Genomic DNA, 23,818 nt, shown 5'->3' on the forward strand with positions numbered 1-23,818 from the left:
AGGTGTTTGAGAAATTTTTTATCCTGACAGCAAATGATGGAAATTTTATCAGCAAAAAACTGTCTGGGACTATAACTCTTCTACACTTTCCAAAACAAAATAAAACATTTTGGTTGGAGTTGGGCTTTAATAGTACACAAGTTACTAGTTGTTAACCTTCAGTCTTGTTTGCATATCAAATCTAACAGATATTCCTTATTTTTTACCTTTAGGAAACAATGACAATGTGTTTAATGTGCACACAACATCTGGAAACATAACCATGAACAAAGCAGTGAATACCTTGGGAAGTTTTGTATTGCAGGTTAGGGTACGTATTGATGATAGGATCTTGGAAGGTATCCAACTACTGGTAACCAGGGCCAGGTTAAAACCTTCTAGAAATACAATTAGAGTGCAAGGATACGGGTGCTGTTTCTTAGTAGCTCATAAACATTCCTTGTGTTATAGCCTTAAAATGGGTAATTAATATGGGTTTCTGCAAATGAGCCTATTTGTTAAGACCCATAAGTTGTAAGGCTGGCCGCAGGCCAGCCTGGATTTGTAGGAGGAGCCTGAGAGGGCTATTTAAACCTCCTCCTCTGTCAGGGCCAGTGTCGGTGGGATTTCTGGATGGAGGCAGCTGGCGCTCAGGGGGGGAGGTTGATCAATCTATCCTCTACTCTCCTCGTCCACGCCGGCTTCCAGGGTGGGGGGGGGGTGATCCCGCTTGTCGTTATTCCGATTTGGGAGGAGGGGAGGGTGTGATCGGCCCCCCAGCTCCTCTCTCTCTCCCCATGTGTATCGCTTTGTGGGCGGTATTGTTTTTTGCTCCTTTCTCTCCCTGCCCGCCCTCTCCCCATGTACATGGTCGCCTGGTGAGGGGAGGTGGTGGTAGGCGGCGCCGCCGGCTCCCCTCCTCTCCACACAGGTACTGAGCGCCCGCTGTTTCTCCTTGTTGGGGGGGGGGGTGTTCGGCCGCGCCGGCTCCCCCTCCCCCCTCACGTATGCAGGGCGGCCGCCGATTCTCCAGGTGAGGGGAGGTGGAGGTAGTCGGCTGCCGCCGGCCCCCCCTCTCCCCTCGGGGGTACGAAGCGCCCGCCGTTTCTGCTCGTGGGGGGGAGGGGGAGGCTCCCCCTCCCCCCTCACATACAGGGTGCCCGCCGGTTCCCCTGGCGGGGGGAGGGGGAGGTATTCGGCCGCGCCGGCTCCCCCTCCCCCCCCCCCCCCATCACATATCTGTCAGCGATGGAAGAGGAGCAAATCCAGTCAAATGTCATTGCATAAGACATAAGAAGTTGGGGCACATCGCTGAGAACATGTGCCTCCTTGTACACAGGACACCTCACACCCAGCGTCCCCCCTGCCTGCACTCTGCTCCAAGCTTCCAGAGAGGGGAGGGGGGTAACCCCCCTTTTACTGCTTATCAGCGATCATTCCGGGGGGAGGGTTAGCTCCTTCCCTGCTACCAAATCATTGCAGGGAGGTTAACCCCTTACCTATTATAAATAATGATTGGGGGGGGTGGGGGGTTAAGGAATGAAGGTGTTAACTCCTTGTCTGCTGGGAGTAAGGCTCATGTGGGGGGGTTTGACCTCTTTCATGGTAAACTAACACTTTCTATAGTCTATACTCATACACTTTAGGCTGTGTATGCGGGCCCTTCAATACTATGTATGATGCATACATTTCATGTGTCATATATATACTGTGTCCATGAGTTGTATGTTATATAGTCTGTTTGAAAATTCTGATGTGTATTTGGCTCATGTCCTTGGGTACATTTTGTGCTATGTATCCTAAATGCATTCTCTGTACACAGTATCTCCTGTGTGCACCGTGAATGCTATGTGCTCATCTGAGTTCTGTGCGGGGTGTCCTTTGGGTTGTATGCACTGTGTGCTGAGATACGACTTATTCCCATTCCTTTCGCTTTCTGGGAGTGGGCTCCAGTAGGGAACAGGAAGGTACATCATATATTTAAATATAAAAATGGGAGGACAGTATTTGATCATAATAACTGTTCTGCAGGCTTAAACTTCAAGTGTAACCATATCATCTATTGTTGGCTAAAGTCATTCAAAGGGCACTCAGAGCAATTTCACACATCTAACAACACTCCTGAGTTCCACGTGGTGGGCCTCCTGAGCTCCACGTGATGGGTCTCTCTTCCCCCCCCCCCCTGAGCTCCACGTGGTGGGCCTCCTGAGCTCCACGTGATGGGTCTCTCCCCCCCTGAGCTCCACGTGGTGGGCCTCCTGAGCTCCACGTAATGGGTCTCCCCCCCCCCCTGAGCTCCACGTGGTGGGCCTCCTGAGCTCCACGTAATGGGTCCCCCCCCCTCCGCCTGTGCTCCACGTGGTGGGTTTCCTCCTCCCCACCCGCTTGAGCTCCACGCGGCCGGTCTCCTCACCCGCCTGAGCTCCTCGTGGCGGGTCTCCTCACCCGCCTGAGCTCCACATGGCGGGTCTCCCCACCCACCTGAGCTCCACGTGGCGGGTCTTCCCCCCCCCCCCGTCTGAGCTCCACGTGACATTCATGTCACAGCGCTCAGTCTAGCATTTCCGTCACGGCGTTATGTCCAGCTTTTCTGTCGCAGCGTTCTGTCCAGCTTTTCCGTCACAGCGTTCTGTGCGGCATTTCCGTCGCAGCGTTCTGTGCGGCATTTCCGTCACGGTTTCTGTGCGGCATTTCCGTCACATCGTTCTGTGCGGCATTTCCGTCACAGCGTTCTGTGCGACATTTCCGTCACAGCGTGCTGTGCGGCATTTCCGTCACAGCGTTCTGTGCGGCATTTCCGTTACGGCGTTCTGTGAGGCATTTCCGTCACGGCGTTCTGTGAGGCATTTCCGTCACGGCGTTGTGCTGCATTTCCGTCACGGCGTTGTGCTGCATTTCCGTCACGGCGTTGTGCTGCATTTCCGTCACGGCGTTGTGCTGCATTTCCGTCACGGCGTTGTGCTGCATTTCCGTCACGGCGTTGTGCTGCATTTCCGTCACGGCGTTGTGCTGCATTTCCGTCACGGCGTTGTGCTGCATTTCCGTCACGGCGTTGTGCTGCTTTTCCGTCACGGCGTTGTGCTGCATTTCCGTCACGGCGTTGTGCTGCATTTCCGTCACGGCGTTGTGCTGCATTTCCGTCACGGCGTTGTGCTGCATTTCCGTCACGGCGTTGTGCTGCATTTCCGTCACAGCGTTGTGCTGCATTTCCGTCACAGCGCTCTGTGCGGCATTTCTGTCACAGCGTTCTGTGCAGCATCTCCTGTTAGTTTTTCAGTCATAGCATTCTGTCCAACATGCCTGGCATAGCGTTTTTGCCCCTGGATGCCTGTCATAGCATTCTGCCCCGGCATGTCTCTTGTGGCTTTCTGCCCCAGGACTTCTGTTTTCTATTGCATTGACTGCTATGTATGAGTGGAGCCAGTGACGTTATCCGCTTGGAGCCTTTGTGAACACAGCTGGCAGGGAAGCCGGTGTGGGGAAAGCCTCCTTAAAGCTGATTATTTGAATGCGCTACTTGGCAGTCATGGTTATGTGAGTGAATTGTCGTGTGTGTGTGTGTAGCACGCAGGTGGTGTTCTGAACCAGGATTTCTGTCATGGCGTTTCTGAACCAGTTTTTCTGTCATGGCGTTTCTGAACCAGTTTTTCTGTCATGGCGTTTCTGAACCAGGATTTCTGTCATGGCGTTTCTGAACCAGGATTTCTGTCATGGCGTTCTGAACCAGGATTTCTGTCATGGCGTTTCTGAACCAGGATTTCTGTCATGGGGTTTCTGAACCAGGATTTCTGTCATGGCGTTTCTGAACCAGGATTTCTGTCATGGCGTTCTGAACCAGGATTTCTGTCTTTGCATTTCTGTCTCTGCATTCAGTCTCAGCGTGTTTTCGGGCTTTGCATTACTGGCCAGGATTCTGCTGTTGCTTCGCTGTCTCAGTTATTCTGTTATAGCATTTCTGCCCCAGGATTTCTGGCATTTCATTTATGCCTCAGCGTTTCAGTCTTGGTTATTGCTGTCATTGCGTTCTGCCACTACGTTTCTGCTTCAGCATTAAGTTTCAGCGTTTTCTGGCATGGTGTTTTTCATCATGGCATGCTGTGTTTCTGTTTTTCTGTCTCAGCGTTTTCTGTCTCAGCGTTTTCTGTCTCAGCGTTTTCTGTCTCAGCGTTGTCTGTCTCAGCGTTGTCTGTCTCAGCGTTGTCTGTCTCAGCGCTGTCTGTCTCAGCGCTGTCTGTCTTTGTGTTGCTGCCGGCATGCCTGTCATGGTATTTCAGACTTGGTGTTCAAGTCTCAGAGTTTCTCAGAGGGGCGTTGTTCACTCATGGCATACTCTGGTAGTCATTTGTCTTGTTGATTGTCATGTCCCATCGTGTCTGTGTCATGTTTTGTTCCTGGGTCAGGTAGCTAGGGCTCACACTTCAGGATCTGTCATGTCTATAGATCCATACGGGCTGAGGTTTCGTTTATTAATTGGTTGTTGTCCACAATCTTCTCGCCCGTATACCATACGTCATACGTTGCATGTTCATTCACCACATCTATACGACTACCCACCATTGCCTATGGGTACACTAGCCCTGAGTTTTCAGTAATTACCTGTCTCTGCACTGCAGGTTACTCGGGCTCACTTACCACTTACATGTGGGTGGGGGGGTCCGTCCATCAGGTTCTTTTACGCACAGTGGTCTGGACTTTTCTGCTCGTTTCATTCTTAGTTAGGCAGGGGGTATTATTGTTCTCATGTCTGGTTGTCTGTCATTTCTCGAGTTTGTGTTTCAGGTTGGGCCGTCTTGGCATCCGATATCATCCATGCTTGCTATCACTTCCTTCAGCCCGGCCGTTGTTGGGGGGCTAGTTGATTGGTGCTGATGTCTTTTCACCACTGGGCTCACCCTTGGGTCAGAAGCAGTCGAAAATGTTTCCGTCAGTTGATGTCTTGTTGTGTTGAGGCCCTGGTTACTGCCCAGGGATGTATAGTCTCTCTCAGGGTGTTTGTTAAGCCACGTCCCCGTGACGGTCCTTGGGGGGGTAGGTTGGGCAGATGTCACAATGGTTTTGGATTCCACTCTTGGCTCTGATCTTGTTTGAACTTATTGCCTGGAGTTCCACTTAGGGACATCAGTCCAGTCGTCTTTTCCGATCCCCAGCTTGTTCCAAGCAGGGGGGGCTTGGGTATGTCTGTATCATGCCATGGGGACTATTTCCCCGGGAGGGAGTCTGGCCCTCCTTGGTTCAGGATTCTGTCCCAGCTGTTGGGTTCAGGCTGTAGCATGACCCGATCGTATCCAGTGGGACCTGGGTCCTGCGTCCGGTGTGGTTTCTCCTGGTTGACAGTATTATTGCCATGGTGCATGGGCCTTATCCGCTTACTCCGTCACATCCATCAGGTTTCCAGCTTTTCGCACTCCTGCTAGTGGTCTTTTTTTTTTTGCCACTCACCCTCTTGGGGGGGTATGACTCTGGGCTATTTCACTGGAGTTCATTGGGGTATTTCGCCATCTTTTGCAGGGGTTTCATCGGGCCAGGCCTTGTTCCTTTCCCCTCTCGTATTCTCTCATTTCACAAGCAGTTCATTCTCGGGTCTGGGTGTCACGGGCATCCGGCTCAATTCAATCTTTCAGGGGATGTTCAGTTGGGTTCAGGGTAGTGTCACAGGTTCGATAGGGGGTTCCTTCTCATCGCCAAGTCAGGAGTCGGTGTGTTCTTTGCCATTGCGAACACTTTCCGGGTACTTGCGGGATACGTACTGCTGCCGTCCGGGAGCACCTTTATCCGTGATTGTTCATTACCTTCCCTTCTTCACCTAAATTTTGTGTCTTTTTGCCCTCTTCTCAGGCATACTGACCAGCTAGACCAAGGCACACCTCAGGCCTTGGTTCTTAGGAGTATCACTTTTCCCGCTTGAAGACTCTGACTACAAGTTGTAAGGCTGGCCGCAGGCCAGCCTGGATTTGTAGGAGGAGCCTGAGAGGGCTATTTAAACCTCCTCCTCTGTCAGGGCCAGTGTCGGTGGGATTTCTGGATTCCCACCCACCCGTTCCCCAGTTTCATACATTCTCATAGTATTTTGTTCTTATTCTTACATTCAGGGTATGCCCTCTTCTCAGGCATACTGACCAGCTAGGCCAAGGCACACCTCAGGCCTTGGTTCTTAGGAGTATCACTTTTCCCGCTTGAAGACTCTGACTACAAATAAAAATATATAAAAAAAAGTTTTGATGTCCATTCAAGTTTATGTGTAGTGTTAACATGGGTACCACAGTGCAGTGCACTGCAGTGCTAATCATTTAGAATGGCATTTAGAGTGGCATACCAGTGCACTATAACAATGTATATCCTCAATAACAATGTATACACACTCACTTTGAAGTACACCACAACAAAATGGTACATGTCTGATTTTTAGGCTTTGTGGTGCATTGGCAATCCTTTCAAATGCTGTTTAAATAATGCGCAATAAGGTGCTAGATTACACCTAGATTACACTTAGATTACACCTGCTAAATAAAGTGCTAGATTACACCTGCTAAATAATGCACAGCAGCCCAAGGATCTGAATGGGCCCTGAATGGACAAAGCACAGGTTTCCTGTAATATTAGTACATATAACCGAACGCTCCACAATGAAGGAGGTTTACTAAAACTGGAGCACTCAGAATCTGGTGCAGTTGTGCATCGTAGCCAAACAGCTTCTAACATCAGCTTGTTCAATTGAGCTTTGACAATAAAACCTGATTGGTTTCTATGCAGAGCTTGGGGAACAGAGATGTGCTTAGGGGCATGGAGGTGTTCTGTGGAGTATGAAGATATGCTAGGGGATACAGAGTTGTGCTGAGTGGTACGGATGTGTTCTGTGGAGTACGGAGGTGTTCTGGGAGTACAGAGATGTGCTGGGTGGTAAGGAGGTCTTCTGTTGTGTATGGAGATGTTTTGGGGGATATGGAGATGTGCTGAGCGGGATGGAAGTGTTCTGTGGAGCATGGAGGTATTCTGGGGGTACGGAGATGTGCTGGGCGGTAAGGAGGTGTGTTGCGTATGGAGGTGTTCTGGGGTACGGAGATGTGCTGAATGGTAAAGGGGTGTTCTGTGGAGTATGGAGGTGTTCTGGGGGTACGAAGATGTGCTGAGGGGTATGGAAGTGTTCTGCGGAGTATGAAGAGGTTATAGGGGGTACAGATTTTTGACCAACCAAACTGGATCCTTTCCTATGCTTCTTTTCTTTTCAACTTGACATTGTTCCTTCTCTCCCTAGGCTTACCAAACTGACGATCAAGCAAAATATTCAACAACCTCAGTTATAATTGAAGTAAAAGAAAAAAACAACTTCCCACCAACTTTTGAAAAGTCTGTATACTATGGAATGATCCCATCAGATACTGCAATTGAAACTTTTGTTTTGGATTTAAATAACCCAACTAGAAAACTTGTAGTGTTTGCAGCTGATGATGACTTCCCAGATGTAAGTAACTTAAAACAGGATATATATATATATATATATATATATATATATATATATATATATATATATTGACATAGATTATAATTTTTAGAGAGAAGTAGATTGCACAGATAAAAGAAATATATACATTGGCCTAATTAACCAGTTTTATTAGGTCATCTTATGTCCTATCATATTTTGAATTGGATAAATCATTCATTCAATGCTTTAGCACTTTTCCATTGCAGTTCTGGGTCCTTGTTTGATTTTCACCGTGATTGCATGGTTTTCTCTATTTTTTTTGGTTTCTTCCCAGTTCCAACATATAGATAGGTTAATTGGCTTTCTTCCGAACTGGCCCCACTATAAAATGAATGTGCTAGGATAGCTCATTGTAAACTCATTTGAGGGAATGGTTCTAAAATAGACTACCTGTAGGTGATCTTATCAATTCCCCATTACTGACTTAATGTGCATTCTTGCACACTATGGGGTTGATTTACTAAAGACAAATAGGCTGTTCTTTTTGCAAAGGAATTATCCCCACAGTTTGGTAAATGCGGTGAGATTTCACTTTTACTATAATATAGCAAATCATCCCTTTTTTAGTTCAGGGTCACTTTAAAAGTAATGTAAAGGAAACAGAGTTACTGAAGACATAGCCTGAACCCTTTGGCCCTTGTCCAGAAGGACACGTCAGTCATTATAAATAACATTTCACTCATAAGGTCTGTCATGTGTGATTGTAGCTATTCATATAGAGATGGTGTTAAAGCGGTAGTAAATGCGCGGGGGGGGGGACCCTTGGCTCTGGCACAAAGCTCTGAAGCTCTGGCATGGTATGCTGGCCCTTCAGAATGCATGCACCTGTGACGTCGCCTGCTGCATCTGGTGTGAACATCTCCTAAACAGCACAAGTTTAGGAGATACAGGCATACCTCACTTTTAAGTACACAATGGGGTTTATTTACTAAAGCTGGAAAGTGAAAAATCAGGCTCACTTCTACATAGAAACCAGTGAGTTTCCAGGTTTTATTACCAAAGCTTAATTGAATAAGCTGGGGTTAGAAGCTCATTGGTTTCTATGCAGAAGTGAGCCTGATTTTGCACTTTCCAGCTTTAGTAAAGAAACCCCATTGTGTACTTAAAAGTGGGATATGCCTGTAGTCACTTGTTCTTTTTACAGTGTACTGGACACCACCGTTCATGTAAACCATGTGTTATTTTTTTTGACAGTTTTCGAAAAATGATATCTGTCTGCATATTGCACTAGAAAGGTTATTTTATTAACACTTAGTGCCCAAGTTATAAAGCAGAAGTACATTACAAAGTGATATGAGGAAAGGAAATGAGCCAGGCAGATGCCATTATTCTTTATCCCTGACAATGTCTAGAGTAGACAAAATGCGTTAGATGGGGCTTTGTGCCAGTGACATCACTTCTGCCAAGTGAAGCGCACTCTTGCATCCAGGAAGATGTGATTGGAGTGACACTCTGTGTTCTACATAGCTTGATGTGACTTCTTAGTGCCAGGGAGGGCACTTTTTAATGTAAGTGTGCTCTTTGTTTTAAGTTCTTTGCTATTTTAATAAAGGGTAATACACTGTTACTGGATTCTTCCTGTCTTCATTTATGAATCTCAGTGATGGGACTGGAGGCAGATAGTGAGGTTCTGGATTGTTTAATAAACAAGGGGCTAAGTGCAAAAGATGGCTAATGTGGAAGTTGAAGCAGAGGAGCAGAGTGACCCTATTTGATACGGCATAAAAGTGAAGGCAGAAAGGAGCCAGAAGGTCTGGTGAGTGTTCTGCACTCTGGGGTTAGGACAGCATGAAGGAGGAGCTGCACTATAGTACCAACACATGAGAAGGGTGGAATAGACACTTTATCAAAGGATAATCTGATTTAATTTTAACACAAAAATTAGTTTGCACTGGTTTAGGGATTTAAATAAGATTTCATTTTGGGCATATATTACTATTTATTGAGTAACATGCACAAATCAGGAATATTGCTGCACTCCTTGGTATCTTTATTGAACCATTGAAATGACATCACAGGTATAACAGGAACAATAAAATGTGACGCGTTTCACATTAAATTCAGCAGCACTTAATCAAACCTCATTAGTATATATTGATTTGAGGGACTCATCAGTTGGATTGCAAGGCGAGCCCAAGCTTAGAAAATCTGAACATAAAAAAACTTGCTCTGGCCCAGGCTGGCCTGCCAGTTTATTTTCTTCACAGATTATGGTATATTTCTAGATGTACTTTTTTTCTGCAAAAAAGAAGTGGGGGATTCTGTTTTCTTTCTTTTGTTTGTTATTATTTCTTTCTTAATGAACATTCACCAATGTTATATATTTCATCATTTCATAGCCATCTATATAAAATGATAGCAGGTGAGAATGATTTTCATGTATACAGTTTGTTGATAACTTTTCACAAAAAATGTTTTTTCTTTCTTTTTATCACAGAAACAGAATCCATCTTTGGTGTATAAGATAGAGAACAGCACTGCTTTTAGAATTCTCCGGGATGGTTACACTTTGACCGATGCTGTAATCACTACTCCAGGCACCATTGTATTACAAGTAAGTTCTGAGAAAGTTCAGTTTTTTGGACATGATTATGGTGAAAACGTTTTTAATGTCAATACTTCTGTTCAAAACGTGTGATAAATAGGATAATAATTATAAACAATATGCCACTATAATGTTTGGTACAATATATTAATGGTTTAATTTTAGAAGTTGTCTTTATAAAAGGTCCCAGTAAGGTTGATTTACTAAAAATGGACGGTGAAAAATTTGGGCCAGCTGTGCATGGTAACCAATCAGCTTCTAACTTCAGCTTGTTCAATTAAGCTTTGACAAAAAAAAAAAAATGGAATCGGATTGGTTTCTATGGAAAACATCCTGCAGACCCCAGTGTGACTTTCCTAGTTGTTGTGGGTTCAGTTTACAAAAGAACAGGATAACAGTTATGCCGATAGCTAACAATTTGAAATACCATAAACATATTACAGGGCACAATAGAATATTATATTGGGTTCAAGAAATAGCTTAGATATCTGAATAAGCTTGCAAAAAAAAGCTTGCCTTTCTTGTTGAGTTGCTGGTTTGTTGCTCAATTTACAAAGCTTTAATGCAAGCCATGTGACTATAATTATCAAATCTAATTGTACTCAACTAAAAATAACTGTCACTTTTTGAAAATAAGTATCCATACCCTGCTGCTTTGTGAATTGTCAAAGAATTCTTTTGATTTGTCACAGGTGTCTGCAACTGACAGTTCAACAAATGAGAAGGCCACAACCTTGGTCTCAGTGGAAGTTATTGCAGGTGAGGTTTTCTTACTGGACATTAGTCTGTTCACACAGAATAAAAAATACTGTTTTTAAACCAATATTATTCTTCAGCACAGACTTATAGGTTAAAATAGTTAAAACTCAGAGCATGTTGTGTCTAGTCCATGATGATCTATAATAAAGTTCCCAGTCATTGACAGAGTTCTCTGCTACACTTACATATATGTATAACTTATGTAATGGCAGTGAAATGAAACTTTGGAAATCATAATTATTTGGAGAAGAATGATCATGAGTTCTGTGGACAGCGAAGGATTCTAATGCACTGAAAGAGCCTGAAAGTGTTCTGGATGGAGGTTTTCCAGTTTCAGAGTGCTGTCAGAGTTGTATATTCAATACCGTGGATTCTTTCTCCACATACGCTATATAGGGGAATCTTAAGAGTCTATTTAATGTAGGTTCCTAATGCCCCCTTTTGTCAGTAATAGATAAAAAAAATAATAAACTCTTATTTCCTTCAGAAACACAGATACAGATATAACTTACACCTGCACGTATAACATATAATCTGAGCTCACAGAAATACGAATCCCTAGAAGTATCAGGATACATTCAGAAGCCTTATTTAGGCTAATGGCAAGCAAGTTAACAAATTTAATTAATAGTTATTTATTTATAATTTTACATATCTTGGTTTTCTTTTAGTAAATATTTTGTAAATCATGTCGGATTATGTTCTCTAATAACAATTTACTGTAATTTTCTAAAGGTCATTTTCATAACTATCTGTAGGATTATTGTGGTCCATACAATACAATGGTGATACTATCTTTTGATTTGATGGTGTGAGGGTTCTGCTTCGCGCAAGCAGCAAATGTAAGAAACCATGCAGCAAAATTGCAAACAGAAGACTGTTCATCTGAATTTTCAAAATATAGTTGTCTGATTAAAACACAGGCTACCTAAAGTGGTGTTAAACCCTCGTTCTTTTTTCCAATAAAATAACAAACATGCCTATACTTACCTGTTCTGTGCAATGCTTTTGCACAGAGCAGCCAGGTCCTCTTCTTCTGGTGTCTCTTGCCGGGTCTCTAGGCCCCTCCTCTTTGGCCGCTTTCCCTGGGGCAACCCATGCATGTCCCCTCCCAAGTCCTGCTGCTGAGTCTATTGACACAGACAGTGAGACCCAGCCCTGCCCCCCCTGCTCCTGTGTCACAGCTTTTAAATGACAGGTGTGGGAGCCAATGGCTCCCGCTGCTATTAATCAGTTCTATGAGGAGGGAGACAGTGGCAGGAGCCTGTGAGCTTGTGAACATCCCTGGATCGGATCAGGCTCAGGTAAGTATTAGGGGGGCTGCAGGACAGAAGGTTTTTTCACCTTAATGCATAGAATAAGGTGAAAAAACATAGGCCTTTAGAACCACTTTAAGTTTAGAAGCTAATTGAGGTTGATTTTTTAAAATAAACCCATCCATAAAAGTTTATTTTCCGGCACTTGCCGGAAATGTAACATTCCCATTGGTTGTGCTCTCAACCAAACTGTCAAACCATCCAATGGCTGGTGTCATAACTTATCACATGTGCAGCATCATGGCAGTTGTAGATTAAACAGAGGCAAAGATGGCAGCTTCCTTGGCTGAAACGATAAGGGGATTTACTTACATTTTAAAGGTTTTGAGAATGTTTACTATCAAAAGTGAATATTCATCATGGTGGCTTGTTTTGTAGATGAGCCTTTTTACCCTTGAAGTCCCCTTGAAATATTCTGAGTAGGGATGAGCCGAACACCCCTTAGTTCGGTTCCCACCAGAACTTTCGAACGGACCGAAAATTTGCGCAAACTTTAGAACCCCATTGAAATCTATGGGACTCGAACGTTCGAAATAAAAAGTGCTAATTTTAATAGCTAATATGCAAGCTATTGTCCTAAAAAGGGTTTGGGGACCAGGCTCCTTCCCCAGGGAACATGGGACAATGCCTAAAATGTTTTTAAAAACTGCAATTTTTTCGGCAGCACTGATTTTAATGACGGTTAAAGTGAAAAAAAAGTTAAATATCCCTTTAAATATTGTGCCTGGGGGGTGTCTATAATATGCCTGTGAAGTGTCACGTGTTTCCCATGTTTAGAACAGTCCCTGCACAAAATGACATTTAACGGAAAAAAAGTAATTTAAAACTGCTTGCAGTACTCTATTTGGAGTGCAGGAATGAGCCCTGCTGCAAAGCATTGCATCAAAAATTTTAATTACACGCCCCTGTTAAACAGGGGATGAAAAATTGGGCTGGTGGCACTGGTTCTGGTGCCACGACACTCCAACCTCTCCCATATACTCTATTTGGAGTGCAGGAATGAGCCCTGCTGCAAAGCATTGCATCAAAAATTGTAATTACACGCCCCTGTTAAACAGGGGCTGAAAAATTGGGCTGGTGGCATCACCCAGAACCAAAAATGTGCTTCCAAGATATCGCCGGGATCATTGAGGAGGAAGAGGATAGTCAGTCAACATAACATGACAGTCACTCAGCATCAGCATAGGCAGTCTTGAAGGGATGTGACATTTTAAAAAAAATCTTCAGTTATATCAGCTTCATGTGCTTGGTAGATGGTGGTGATCCAAGACTGATTCATCATTATGAAGGTCAGTCGATCAACCGAGTCAGTGGACAGGCGCACCCCCTGATTGGTTACAAAACCACCAGCAGCACTGAAGGTGCGTTCTGAAAGAAAGCTGGATGCAGGACAGGCCAGTAGCTCAATTGCATAGTGTGCAATCTCTGGCCAGTGATCCATCCTCAAGACCCAGTAAGCCAGAAGATTTTCGGTGGGAAAGGTGTCCAAGTCTGACCTTGCCCCTAGGTATTCTTGCACCATGTAAATCAGACGCTGGCGATGGTTGCTGGAACCGATCATACCTTGGGGCTGCGGACTAAAAAATTGTCTGAACGCATTGGTCAGATGGCCACCTTCTCCACCACTCCTTCTGTGACTGACCAAAGCCTCAGCAACACGTTGTCCAGGACCAGGTGTTTGTAACCTCCCAGTCTCTGGGAACACGTTGCACAGACCTTTCTGCAAGGCCTCCCGGAGATGTCTTATCCTCTTCTCCCTCTGCGATGGCAAGATAAGGTCCGCAACCTTACCCTTGTATCGCGGATCAAGGAGAGTGGCCAGCCTGTAATGGTCCCTCTCCTTGATCCGAAGAATATGAGGATCCTTCTGCAGGCTTTGCAGGATCAGGGAGGCAATGCAGCGTAGGTTAGCTGAGGCATTCAGGCCGGAGTCTTCTGGGTCACTAAGGACAACATGATCCGCAGCCACCTCCTCCCAGCCACAAAGAAGTCCACGGGTTTCTTGGGACTGTAAATCATCCCTAAAAGACTGCTGCTGCTGCTGCTGCTAATGCTGAGTGCCAGACTCCACCTCCATGCTGACACAATCCTCCTCCTCCTCCATCCTCTTCCTGTGTGATGGGTGGGACAGCAGGAACACTGTCTAGATAAAGCGGGTGTTGAGAGGCAAGGAAGTCCTCCTCTTCCTGCCTCTGTTCTGCCTCAAGTGCCCTGTCCATTATTCCGCGCAGCGTATGCTCCAACAGGTGGACAAGAGGTACAGTGTCACTGATGCATGCACTGTCACTGCTCACCATCCTTGTGGCCTCCTCAAACGGTGACAGGACAGTGCATGCATCCCTGATCATGCCCCACTGGCATGGTGAGAAAAAAACGAGAACCCCTGACCCTGTCCTGATGCCGTAGTCGCACAGGTACTCATTTATGACCCTCTGATGTGCGTGCAGCCGCTGCAGCATGGCCAACGTTGAGTTCCACCTGGTGGGCATGTCACATATAAGGCGGTTCTTGGGCAGGTTCAACCCCTTTTGGAGCTCAGCCAGCCGAGCACTGGCATTAAATGATTGACAGAAATGCACACAGACTTTCTTGGCCTGCCTCAGGACATCTTGTAAGCCCGGGTACCTGCCCAAGAACCGCTGCACCAGCAAGTTAAGGCCGTGAGCCACACAGGGCACATGGTCAGTTGTCCCTGTCGGAGGGCGGAGAGGAGGTTGGTACCATTGTCACCAACCACCATTCCTGGCTTAAAGCGGAAGTAAACCCATCAATTTAATAGTTTAAAAAAACAGTTACATTCCTGGCATGCCAGAAATGCTAACTGCCACATTGGTTGTCCTCTCAACCAAACTGTCAAACCATCCAATGGCTGGTGTCATAACTGATCACATGTGCAGCATCATGTCAGTTGAAGATCAAACAAAGGCCAAGATGGCAGCTTCCTTGGCTGAAAGCAATAGGAGGGTTTACTTCCACTTTAAGCTGGCATGGCATCAACCACCTCTCGGTCTGCCCCTGCAGAGCTGACAAAATATCTGCCCCAGTGTGGCTTCCTTCCCAGCTCCCAGAAGAGTGACCCAACGGGCCGTCAAAGATAGGTAACGTCCCTGTCCATGCCTGCTGGACCATGAGTCAGCGGTAATATACACCTTACCGCTGACTGCCCTTAGACAGGTAATTGGAATAAGCACTACACTTCTACTATTGGAACACCACTACAAGTAAAACTCCTGATACTGGCACAACCATAGCTACTAGCAAGGGTGCAGGAACAACTACAACTTCAACTCCTGCTACTGGTACAAACAACCACCACTGATGCCCTGTACACACGTTCGGACATTCCGACTACAAAATCCGTCTGATTTTTTCAGACGGATTTTGGCCCAAACTTGTCTTGCATATACAAAGTCGCACAAAGTTGTTGGAAAATCCGATCGTTCAGAACACGGTGACATAGAACACCTACAACGGAGCTATAAAGAGGGCAGTAGCCAATAGCTCTCGTCTCGTAATTTATTCTGAGAATGTGTGGCACTTTGTCTGTTGGAATTGTCTACACACGATCGGAATTTAAACGATCGGATTTTATTGATGGAAAATTTTAGATCCTGCTCTCAAGCTTTGTGTGTCGGAAATTCCGATGGAAACAGTCCGATAGGGAGCCCACACACAATCGGATTTTCCGACAACAAGATCCGATCCCACATTTTCCGTCAGAAAGTCCGACCGTGTGTACAGGGCATTAGAGTACAGGCACACAGTAATATGTATAGGTGGAAGAGCACAGCAATAAAAGCAACACTATCACCAAAATAAGAAAAACAAACTGAAACTTCATTTTGTAACATAAAATTTTCTCACATTTGCACACCTGGTAATGGCGAACTTTATTATGTCAGTAGCTACAAGTACTCTAGCTGCTGATTAAAAAAAACACAGACTTACCAACCTATTAAATCCAACACTGTCTTTCTGGCCCTCAAAATATTCACAGCTTCTCTTCCTGTGCCACCATCTTGGATTTGGTACCCGGCTAAGACTTACTGATCACTTATAGCCTCCACCCTACTGCGCATGTGTGAGATCTGAGATCTGCCACATGGGGAACATTGTCCTGAAGCCTCCATGGCTGTGTGACAAGTGAGTAAAGGTCCGCTTCAAAAAGATCTTTATTTGGTGATTAATTACATAAATCCTAACATGTAATAGCTCCATATACCTACTTAGCTCTCACTGGTCCTATAAAGTTGTATTTTGAGACTTTTCCTTTTCAAGTAATTATGGTTAAAGAATACACATTGTCATATTTTTTTTTACAGTGATACAATATATAGAGAGATGTTTATATCTTCAGAGGCCACTGCCTGATCTGAGATTTATATACATAATAATATACATTTGTAATTCCTTTTTTTATGCAGCTACCACCACAGTTCCTACTACTACTACTACTACTACTACTACTGCTACTACAAGATCTCCTACAACAACTTATATAGGTACCACTGCCACTAAAACACCTGGTACTGGTACAACAACAACAACTACAAAAGGTACCGGCACAACTACAACATCAACTCCTGGAACTGGCACAACAACAACAACTACCAAGGGTACAGGCACCACCACAACTTCAACTCCTGGAACTGGCACAACAACAACAACTACCAAGGGTACAGGCAGCACCACAACTTCAACTCCTGGAACTGGCACAACAACAACTACTACCAAGGGTACAGGCACCACCACAACTTCAACTCCTGGAACTGGCACAACAACAACTACTACCAAGGGTACAGGCACTACCACAACTTCAACTCCTGGAACTGGCACAACAACTACTACTACTAAGGGTACAGGCACCACCACAACTTCAACTCCTGGAACTGGAACAACAACTACTACCAAGGATACAGGCACCACCACAACTTCAACTCCTGGAACTGGTACAACAACAACTACTACCAAGGGTACAGGCAGCACAACAACTTCAAATCCTGGAATTGGCACAACAATAACTACTACCAAGGGTACAGGCACCACTACAACTACAACTCCTGGAACTGGCACAACAACTACGATTACAAAGGGTACAGGCACCACCACAACTTCAACTCCTGGAACTGGCACAGCAACTACTACCAAGGGTACAGGCACCACCACAACTTCAACTCCTGGAACTGGCACAACAACAACTACTACCAGGAGTACAGGCACCACCACAACTTCAACTCCTGGAACTGGCACAACAACAATTACTACCAAGGGTACAGGTACCACCACAACTTCAACTCCTGGAACTGGCACAACAACTACTACTACCAAGGATACAGGCACCACCACAACTTCAACTCCTGGTACAGGCACAAAAACCACTACCAAGGATACAGGCAGAACTGTAACTTCAGTTCCTGCTACTGGTATAATATCAACTACAACTAGAACTCCCAGTACTGGCACATCGACAACAGCATCTCCTGGTGCTGGCACAACACAATCCACCGCTACCAGAACAGGTACCACTATGAGTACAATTCCAAATAGTCAAACAGCAAGTACAGCCACTAGAAGTTTTACATCCAAAAGTGTAACTTCAGGTGCTGTTCTACTGGGACACCAATACTGCTATACCTAGGACAGACACTAGTGCAACAAGCAGACCTGTTGCAAGTGTAACCACAACTCTAAGCCCCTGTACACACGGTCGGACATTCTGCCAACCAAATCCGTTGGATTTTGTCCGACGGATTTTGTCCGACGGATTGTGTCCGAAACTGTTGCATACACATGGTTGGACCAAGTTGTCGGAAAATCCGATTGTACATAACGTGATGACGTTATTTCGTTACGACGGGACTACGTTCAGGCTAGTAGCCAATAGCTTTGGTGTAGGAATTTGATTGAGCATGCGTGGCACTTTGTCCGATCGGGATTCTCTACACATGATCGGAGTATGTCCGATTGGACCAGTTTGTCGGAAAATATTTCCAACAAGTTGGAAAATTGGGTCCGACGGATATTCCGACGGAAACAGTCCGATGGATACCACACACAGTCGGATTATCCTACAACACGGTCCGATAGGACACATTCCGACGGATTCTCTGACCGTGTGTACAAGGGCTTACACATGTTACAATAGCTATTACTAATGGGACAGGCACACACACTGCTGCCACAAATGCCATAAAGACAAGTTTGTCTATGTCAAGACTGCAGCATTAAAAGGGACACCATCACCAAAATATGAAAAAAAAAGCCTTCATAGATACAACTAAACTCCAGCCCTATGTTCAGTCTTGTGTAATTTTACATACTCCTCCTTCTCCTGTACTGAGGTTGTTTACTCTGATTTCTCTGCACACTTTGAGCTTTTATCAGCGCTTATTGGATGCTGCAGAAAGTCAGATAGAGCTTGTCTCATTTTATGGCTAGAAGATGTCCACCACAATCTCTTGCTCTTTCCTCCCCTGCCTTACTGTACATTCCCTAGTCCTTTCATTCATTTATCTTGGGGTCAGCATTACACATGGGTGTTACCTAGGATAGGATGCATGTAAATGCAGCCTGCCTAGGAATGCCCACTTCTCCAGACTGACATCCACCCTGCATTTTGATATCTGTATAATTCTTAACAAGAGCCAGCCAATTGCTTGCATCAGGGCTGAGGGATTTTGAAAGGTGTACCGAGACAGGGTGCTCTGATGTTTTTTAGACACACACCATGTATATGTATACAGCACCATACTGGCTCCTCACACCAGCCATGATCTGCCTACATTGAATAGAGAAACACAAAGACCCAGTGATAACATCATTGGATCTTAAAAAATTATGTTTTTATTTAGAAGTATAATTAGCTTGTTGATGAGGTTGAAAAGGAGGAACCGGGGTAGACAAAATATGAACTGCTTAAACTTTAGATGTGTAGTAATACATTAATCATACAGATCTTATACTGTTATAGCATCCAGTAGCTACTTAGCTCTCCATCCACTTTTCATTTTAATTTACATCTTCAAAACAGAGTCCTATGGGGGCTGTGATAAAATACAATAACACCAACCTGCTGTTAGCTTATTTAGATTATGAGTGTAGCTAAATAAACCATATAAATCATGGGAGCTGAAATTGCTAAGCTTACTATGAAAATGGTAAGTTGCCCAGTCATCTTCTCATTTATCATAGTATCCCCATAACATATACAATTCAGCCCCCAACATACAATCAGCTATCACTGCAATTACCATAGAAGGTATCACTGAATCATGGCACTTCTGCATTGCCCTACACAATAACACTGCTAGCTGGAAGGAACTATCTGGAATCTCCCAAAAAAATACTCCTAGAGTGCACAGCTATCTCAGGTGAACTAACTAGTAAGGCTGGCCATAGAACAGTCAGTTTTATTTGTTCAACCAGTAATTTGATTTAAAAAAATACTGATCCGACTCCCCCATCCACACATTCAAGTTGAATGGGGGAATCCTCCCCACTGTATCTTTGTATTCTGACAGCAGGGAGACTTCCCTGCTTTCAGAATATACTGATCAGCACTGCAGTCTATAGTCTGCCCTATGGCACTAATCGAGCAAAAATGTTCCAAAAGAGTGGCTAAGCAAAAGTCAATCGGTGGATCGACTTCTGTTCAACCACAGTGGTCATCCATGGATTGAACCAGCCATATTTCGATCCATTAAGACTTAAGACTTGATCACTTGATAGACTTTAGAGTTAAAGCTGATCTTTGCCCTAAACTAATTCTCATATTGCCCTGCCTCCTCCCCCCCCTCTCCCACAATTGGGTATGTACAGTATTTTTTCTCGCCTAGGTGAAAATGACATTTGTGCCCCCAACCCATATTCTGCATGTGTGTAGATGTACTTCAGAGCTTTGGGTCCCAACTGAGCCATGCATCACTGCATCACTGCTTTACTGCACAAGTGATGGGCTACAAACAAAAGGCTGCTTGGCCACTGTCAGAAACAAGTATATACCCAGGAATAAAAAAAGGCAAAATAGAATATACCTTCTGAAAAAAAAAAATCCTGATGTGGGTAAGAGCGAGTAGCGTATGGCTGTAGGGTTTCACTTCAATTTTGCTGCCTGCTCTTCCCTCTGCATTCTGAAGGGTGGGCAGTCTAAAGTCAAAGTCAAAGTGGCATCACTAGGTTTGGTAGCACATCCTACTTGATGGCGTCATCCGGGTGCGGTTCGTACCCCTATAGCGATGCCACTGTATAGTCATAAGCTTTCCTCTGCAGATGTGCCTCTAGTGTTCTACTGTGATGATATAAAAAATAATAAAAAGGCCTGTGCCATTTCCTTCTATGACCACCAGTCAGTAATCATGTTGTTCAGGAGCTACCTGTAAGTGCTGGATGTACTTTTTTCTTTTAGAATTAAGGACACCTGCACACCCATGATGTGTGTTTAGAAAGGCTCACCCATTTCCTGGGGGAGACAGATACATAGGAAAAATTAAGATGGAGTGCCCAAATGTAGTAGTTGTGGTTTCTGTTCAAGTATGATATGGGAACCATCCCTTCCCCTGTCCATGGGAAGGCTCCTTAGGGGCAGGGAATGCATTGCAGTAAGGAGAGAGTAGCTCACACGTTGACCTTAATTTGCAGGTCCTTCTATGTGGGGAAAACTATCAGAGACCCATTCAAAGATATTTATTTGATCTACTTCTTATACTACCACATTTAATCTCAGATCTCCTACAGCTAGACTTTTGGCCCTGGTACAGAATAGGGATACTAGCATGTTGAAATGATAGGTGGTTAAAGGAGTGTATAGGAACCTGAGAGGAGGAAATTTCAATCAACTGGTGTTAGAAAAAAAATAGATTTCTGAACTGGAAGCTCCTGGGTTAATATAGTTTGATATTTAGTTCCTTTTTTTTAAATCAGTGGGTTTTTTGTATTTTACATTCATTGATTTTTTTTTTTCATATGGATTTGGAGAAGATGTGGTGACATGTGACCCCCCAAAAGAGGCCAAACATTTGATGCCACACTGCAAGTCTATGTGAAAAATTTGATGGATTGGTTGTATTGTATTCTTTAATTACATATCAATATTATAGTGCTTACAGTCCAAAATATATGTGTATGTATATAAGTGACAAACATCATGTCCTTAATGATTCCCTGTGGGGTGAAATGCTCTGATGTAATTTCTGGCCTTGCAAAGACGTCACTTCCACCCTCTGTGGAACGCATGCCGAGTTGGGGTGTACCCGGAAGAGCCTCGTTATTGTTCCAATGCCCGTTTTATTCAGAGATTTTGTAAGTGGATTTTTTTTATTGCGCACAAAAATCTTTCTTACTGTGCTTCACTAGGAGTACCTTTTTCTTTTATTGAGCCTGGTGGATATTCCAGCTGCCCCAAAAATTTACATTTTAGAGACCTCAATAAAGAGGCCAAAGAGGCCTTGGTATTCCTTATACCGCGAACACACAGTCAAAATTTCCGTCAGGAAAAGTCAGACGGAAGCTTTTCATCATATATTCAGACCGTGTGTATGCCCCATCTGACTTTTTACATCGAATTCTGACGGACCTAGAAAGAGAACATGTTCTATATTTTTCCGACGGAACTAATTCCTCTTGGGAAAACTGCTCGTCTGTATGCTGTTCTGATGTAACATAAACGACGCATGCTCTGAAGCAAGTACGAGACTGAAGCTATTGGCTACTGGCTATTGAACTTCCTTTTTCTAGTCCCGTCGTACATGTTGTATGTCATCGCGTTCTTGACGGTCGGAAATTGGTGTGATCGTGTGTACGCAAGACAGCTTCAGCGGAATTCCGTCGGAAAAACCTTCAGAGTTTATTCCGATGGGAAAACTGGTCATGTGTACAGGGCATAAAACCAAACACGTGTGTGTTTAACCCCCAGACTGAAAAGCTGAAGGTCCATTTTCTCGGGTGAGTGGGGATACGAGAAGGGAGTGTGGCACATGGCACAGCATGTTTACTTGAAGAACTTCAGCATTTTGTCTATGGAGTTTGGAGCACTGAGCACTTTATATGTAATTTTTTGAAAAGACTTTGGACTGTTTTCAAGTGTTTTCTCTGTTTGTCACTGTTATACATACACATACATTTTGTACTGTAAGCGCTGTAATATTGATATTTGATTTATGAAGTTGATTTAGCACTTAGTGGACAGCAGCTGCAGGGTTTTGAACGTAATTTTTTTTCAAATAGTACAAGTATTTATTCGTTTTTTACTGTATTCTTTATCGGCAACCTTAGGCCTGAAATGGATTGGAAAACTTTTACATACCTAATGAGTGCACCACTCGCAGAAATGAGACATAATCCGGTAGATGCTGGGCTTTTGAGTCTTGTATTTGAGAGATCAAATCCTACTTACCACCATAGTAATAACCAGCATGCCTGCCATGCCTCATATAAAGTATGCTTGATTATATAGTGTATAGTGTGTAGTGGTAGACCCCCCCTCTCAAAAAAAATAAAATAAATTAGAGTGGACACATGGATATTAATCCACAATATATGATCAATGGCTGCTATTAATACCCAGCATGTCTGCCATGCCTCATATAAAGTATGCTTGATTGCGTAGTTCGTTGTGGTGGACCCCTCTAATATGAGTGGACAATTAGATATTTACCCACTATACGAGGTGTGTCTATTAACCACTTGCCGACCTGCTCATGTCGGTATAGTTTCATAGTAAGGTTGAATAAAGACACCAGTCCATCCAGTTCAACCTGAGTAAGTGTCTACAATTGTCCCTATCCCTGTGCATTGCACACTCACATTGGTCCCTACCCTCAAGGAGCCCACAATCCAAGGTCCCCATTCATATACTAGGGCCATTTTTTTTTTTAGACAGAAGCCAATTAACCTACCTGCATGTCTTTGGATTGTGGGAGGAAACCCACGCAGGCACAGGGAGAACATGCAAACTCCAGGCAGGTAGTGTCATGGTTGGGATACGAACCAGCAACCCTACTTACTGCTAGGTGAGAGTGCTAACCACTACACCACTGTGCCACCCGATATACGTCAGCAGAATGGCACTCCTGCGCAAACTGATATACCTGTACGTCAATCCGCAAGAGCAGGATAGCAGCTGTGTGAGCACCGCCGTGGGCCCAGGAGCATGCCAGCGGGTCCTGCAAACTTGATGTCCGCCAGCAGCCCACGATCTCTGAGAGGAGAGTCCTATGTATACAAAGCATTTCCCTGTTCTGCCTAGTGACATGACAGGGATCTACTGCTCCCAGTGATCGGGAGCAGTGATCTCTGTCATGTCAGTGGTAGGCCATGACCCCTACAGTTAGAACACGCTGAGGGAACACACTTAACTTCTTGATCCCCCATAGTGTTTAACCCCTTCCCTGCCAGTGATATTTATACAGTAATCAGTGGCTATTTGTAGCTCTGCCCACTGCAATGTCGCAGTCCCGATAAAAAAATGCAGATCACTGCCATTACTAATAAAAAAAGAATTATAATAAAAATGACATAAATCTATCTCCTATTTTGTAGACGCTATAACATTTGTGCAAACTAATCAATATACACTTATTGCGATTTTTTTTTTTTTACCAAAAATATGATGAAGAATACATATCGGCCTAAACTGAGGAAGAAATTAGTTTTTTTATATATTTTTGGGGGATATTTATTATAGCCAAAACGTAAAAATGATTGCTTTTTTTTCTCAAAATTGTCTGCTTTTTTTTGTTTATA

The 23,818-nt window shown here is 44.3% G+C and overlaps 1 protein-coding gene across 5 annotated transcripts in view; it reads left to right on the forward strand.

Annotated features, from left to right (window-relative positions):
• Window positions 1–23,818, forward strand: part of CDHR5 (cadherin related family member 5) — a 194,485-nt gene that overhangs the window by 145,453 nt on the left and 25,214 nt on the right. For 2 of the 5 annotated variants that reach the window (XM_077458846.1, XM_077458855.1), the window contains exons 9-13: window positions 213–310; window positions 7,232–7,438; window positions 9,897–10,013; window positions 10,697–10,763; window positions 16,504–17,598. In XM_077458846.1, the coding sequence (XP_077314972.1) occupies window positions 213–310; window positions 7,232–7,438; window positions 9,897–10,013; window positions 10,697–10,763; window positions 16,504–17,598 (1,584 nt within the window). The remainder of the gene's footprint in view (window positions 1–212; window positions 311–7,231; window positions 7,439–9,896; window positions 10,014–10,696; window positions 10,764–16,503; window positions 17,599–23,818) is intronic. The other 3 variants (XM_077458863.1, XM_077458871.1, XM_077458880.1) reach the window with 2 other exon arrangements.

This window comes from Lithobates pipiens, unplaced genomic scaffold, assembly GCF_037356315.1.
Source record: "Lithobates pipiens isolate NorthernLeopardFrog02 unplaced genomic scaffold, aLitPip1_a1.2 Scaffold_10, whole genome shotgun sequence".
NCBI classification, from domain to species: Eukaryota; Metazoa; Chordata; class Amphibia; order Anura; family Ranidae; genus Lithobates; species Lithobates pipiens.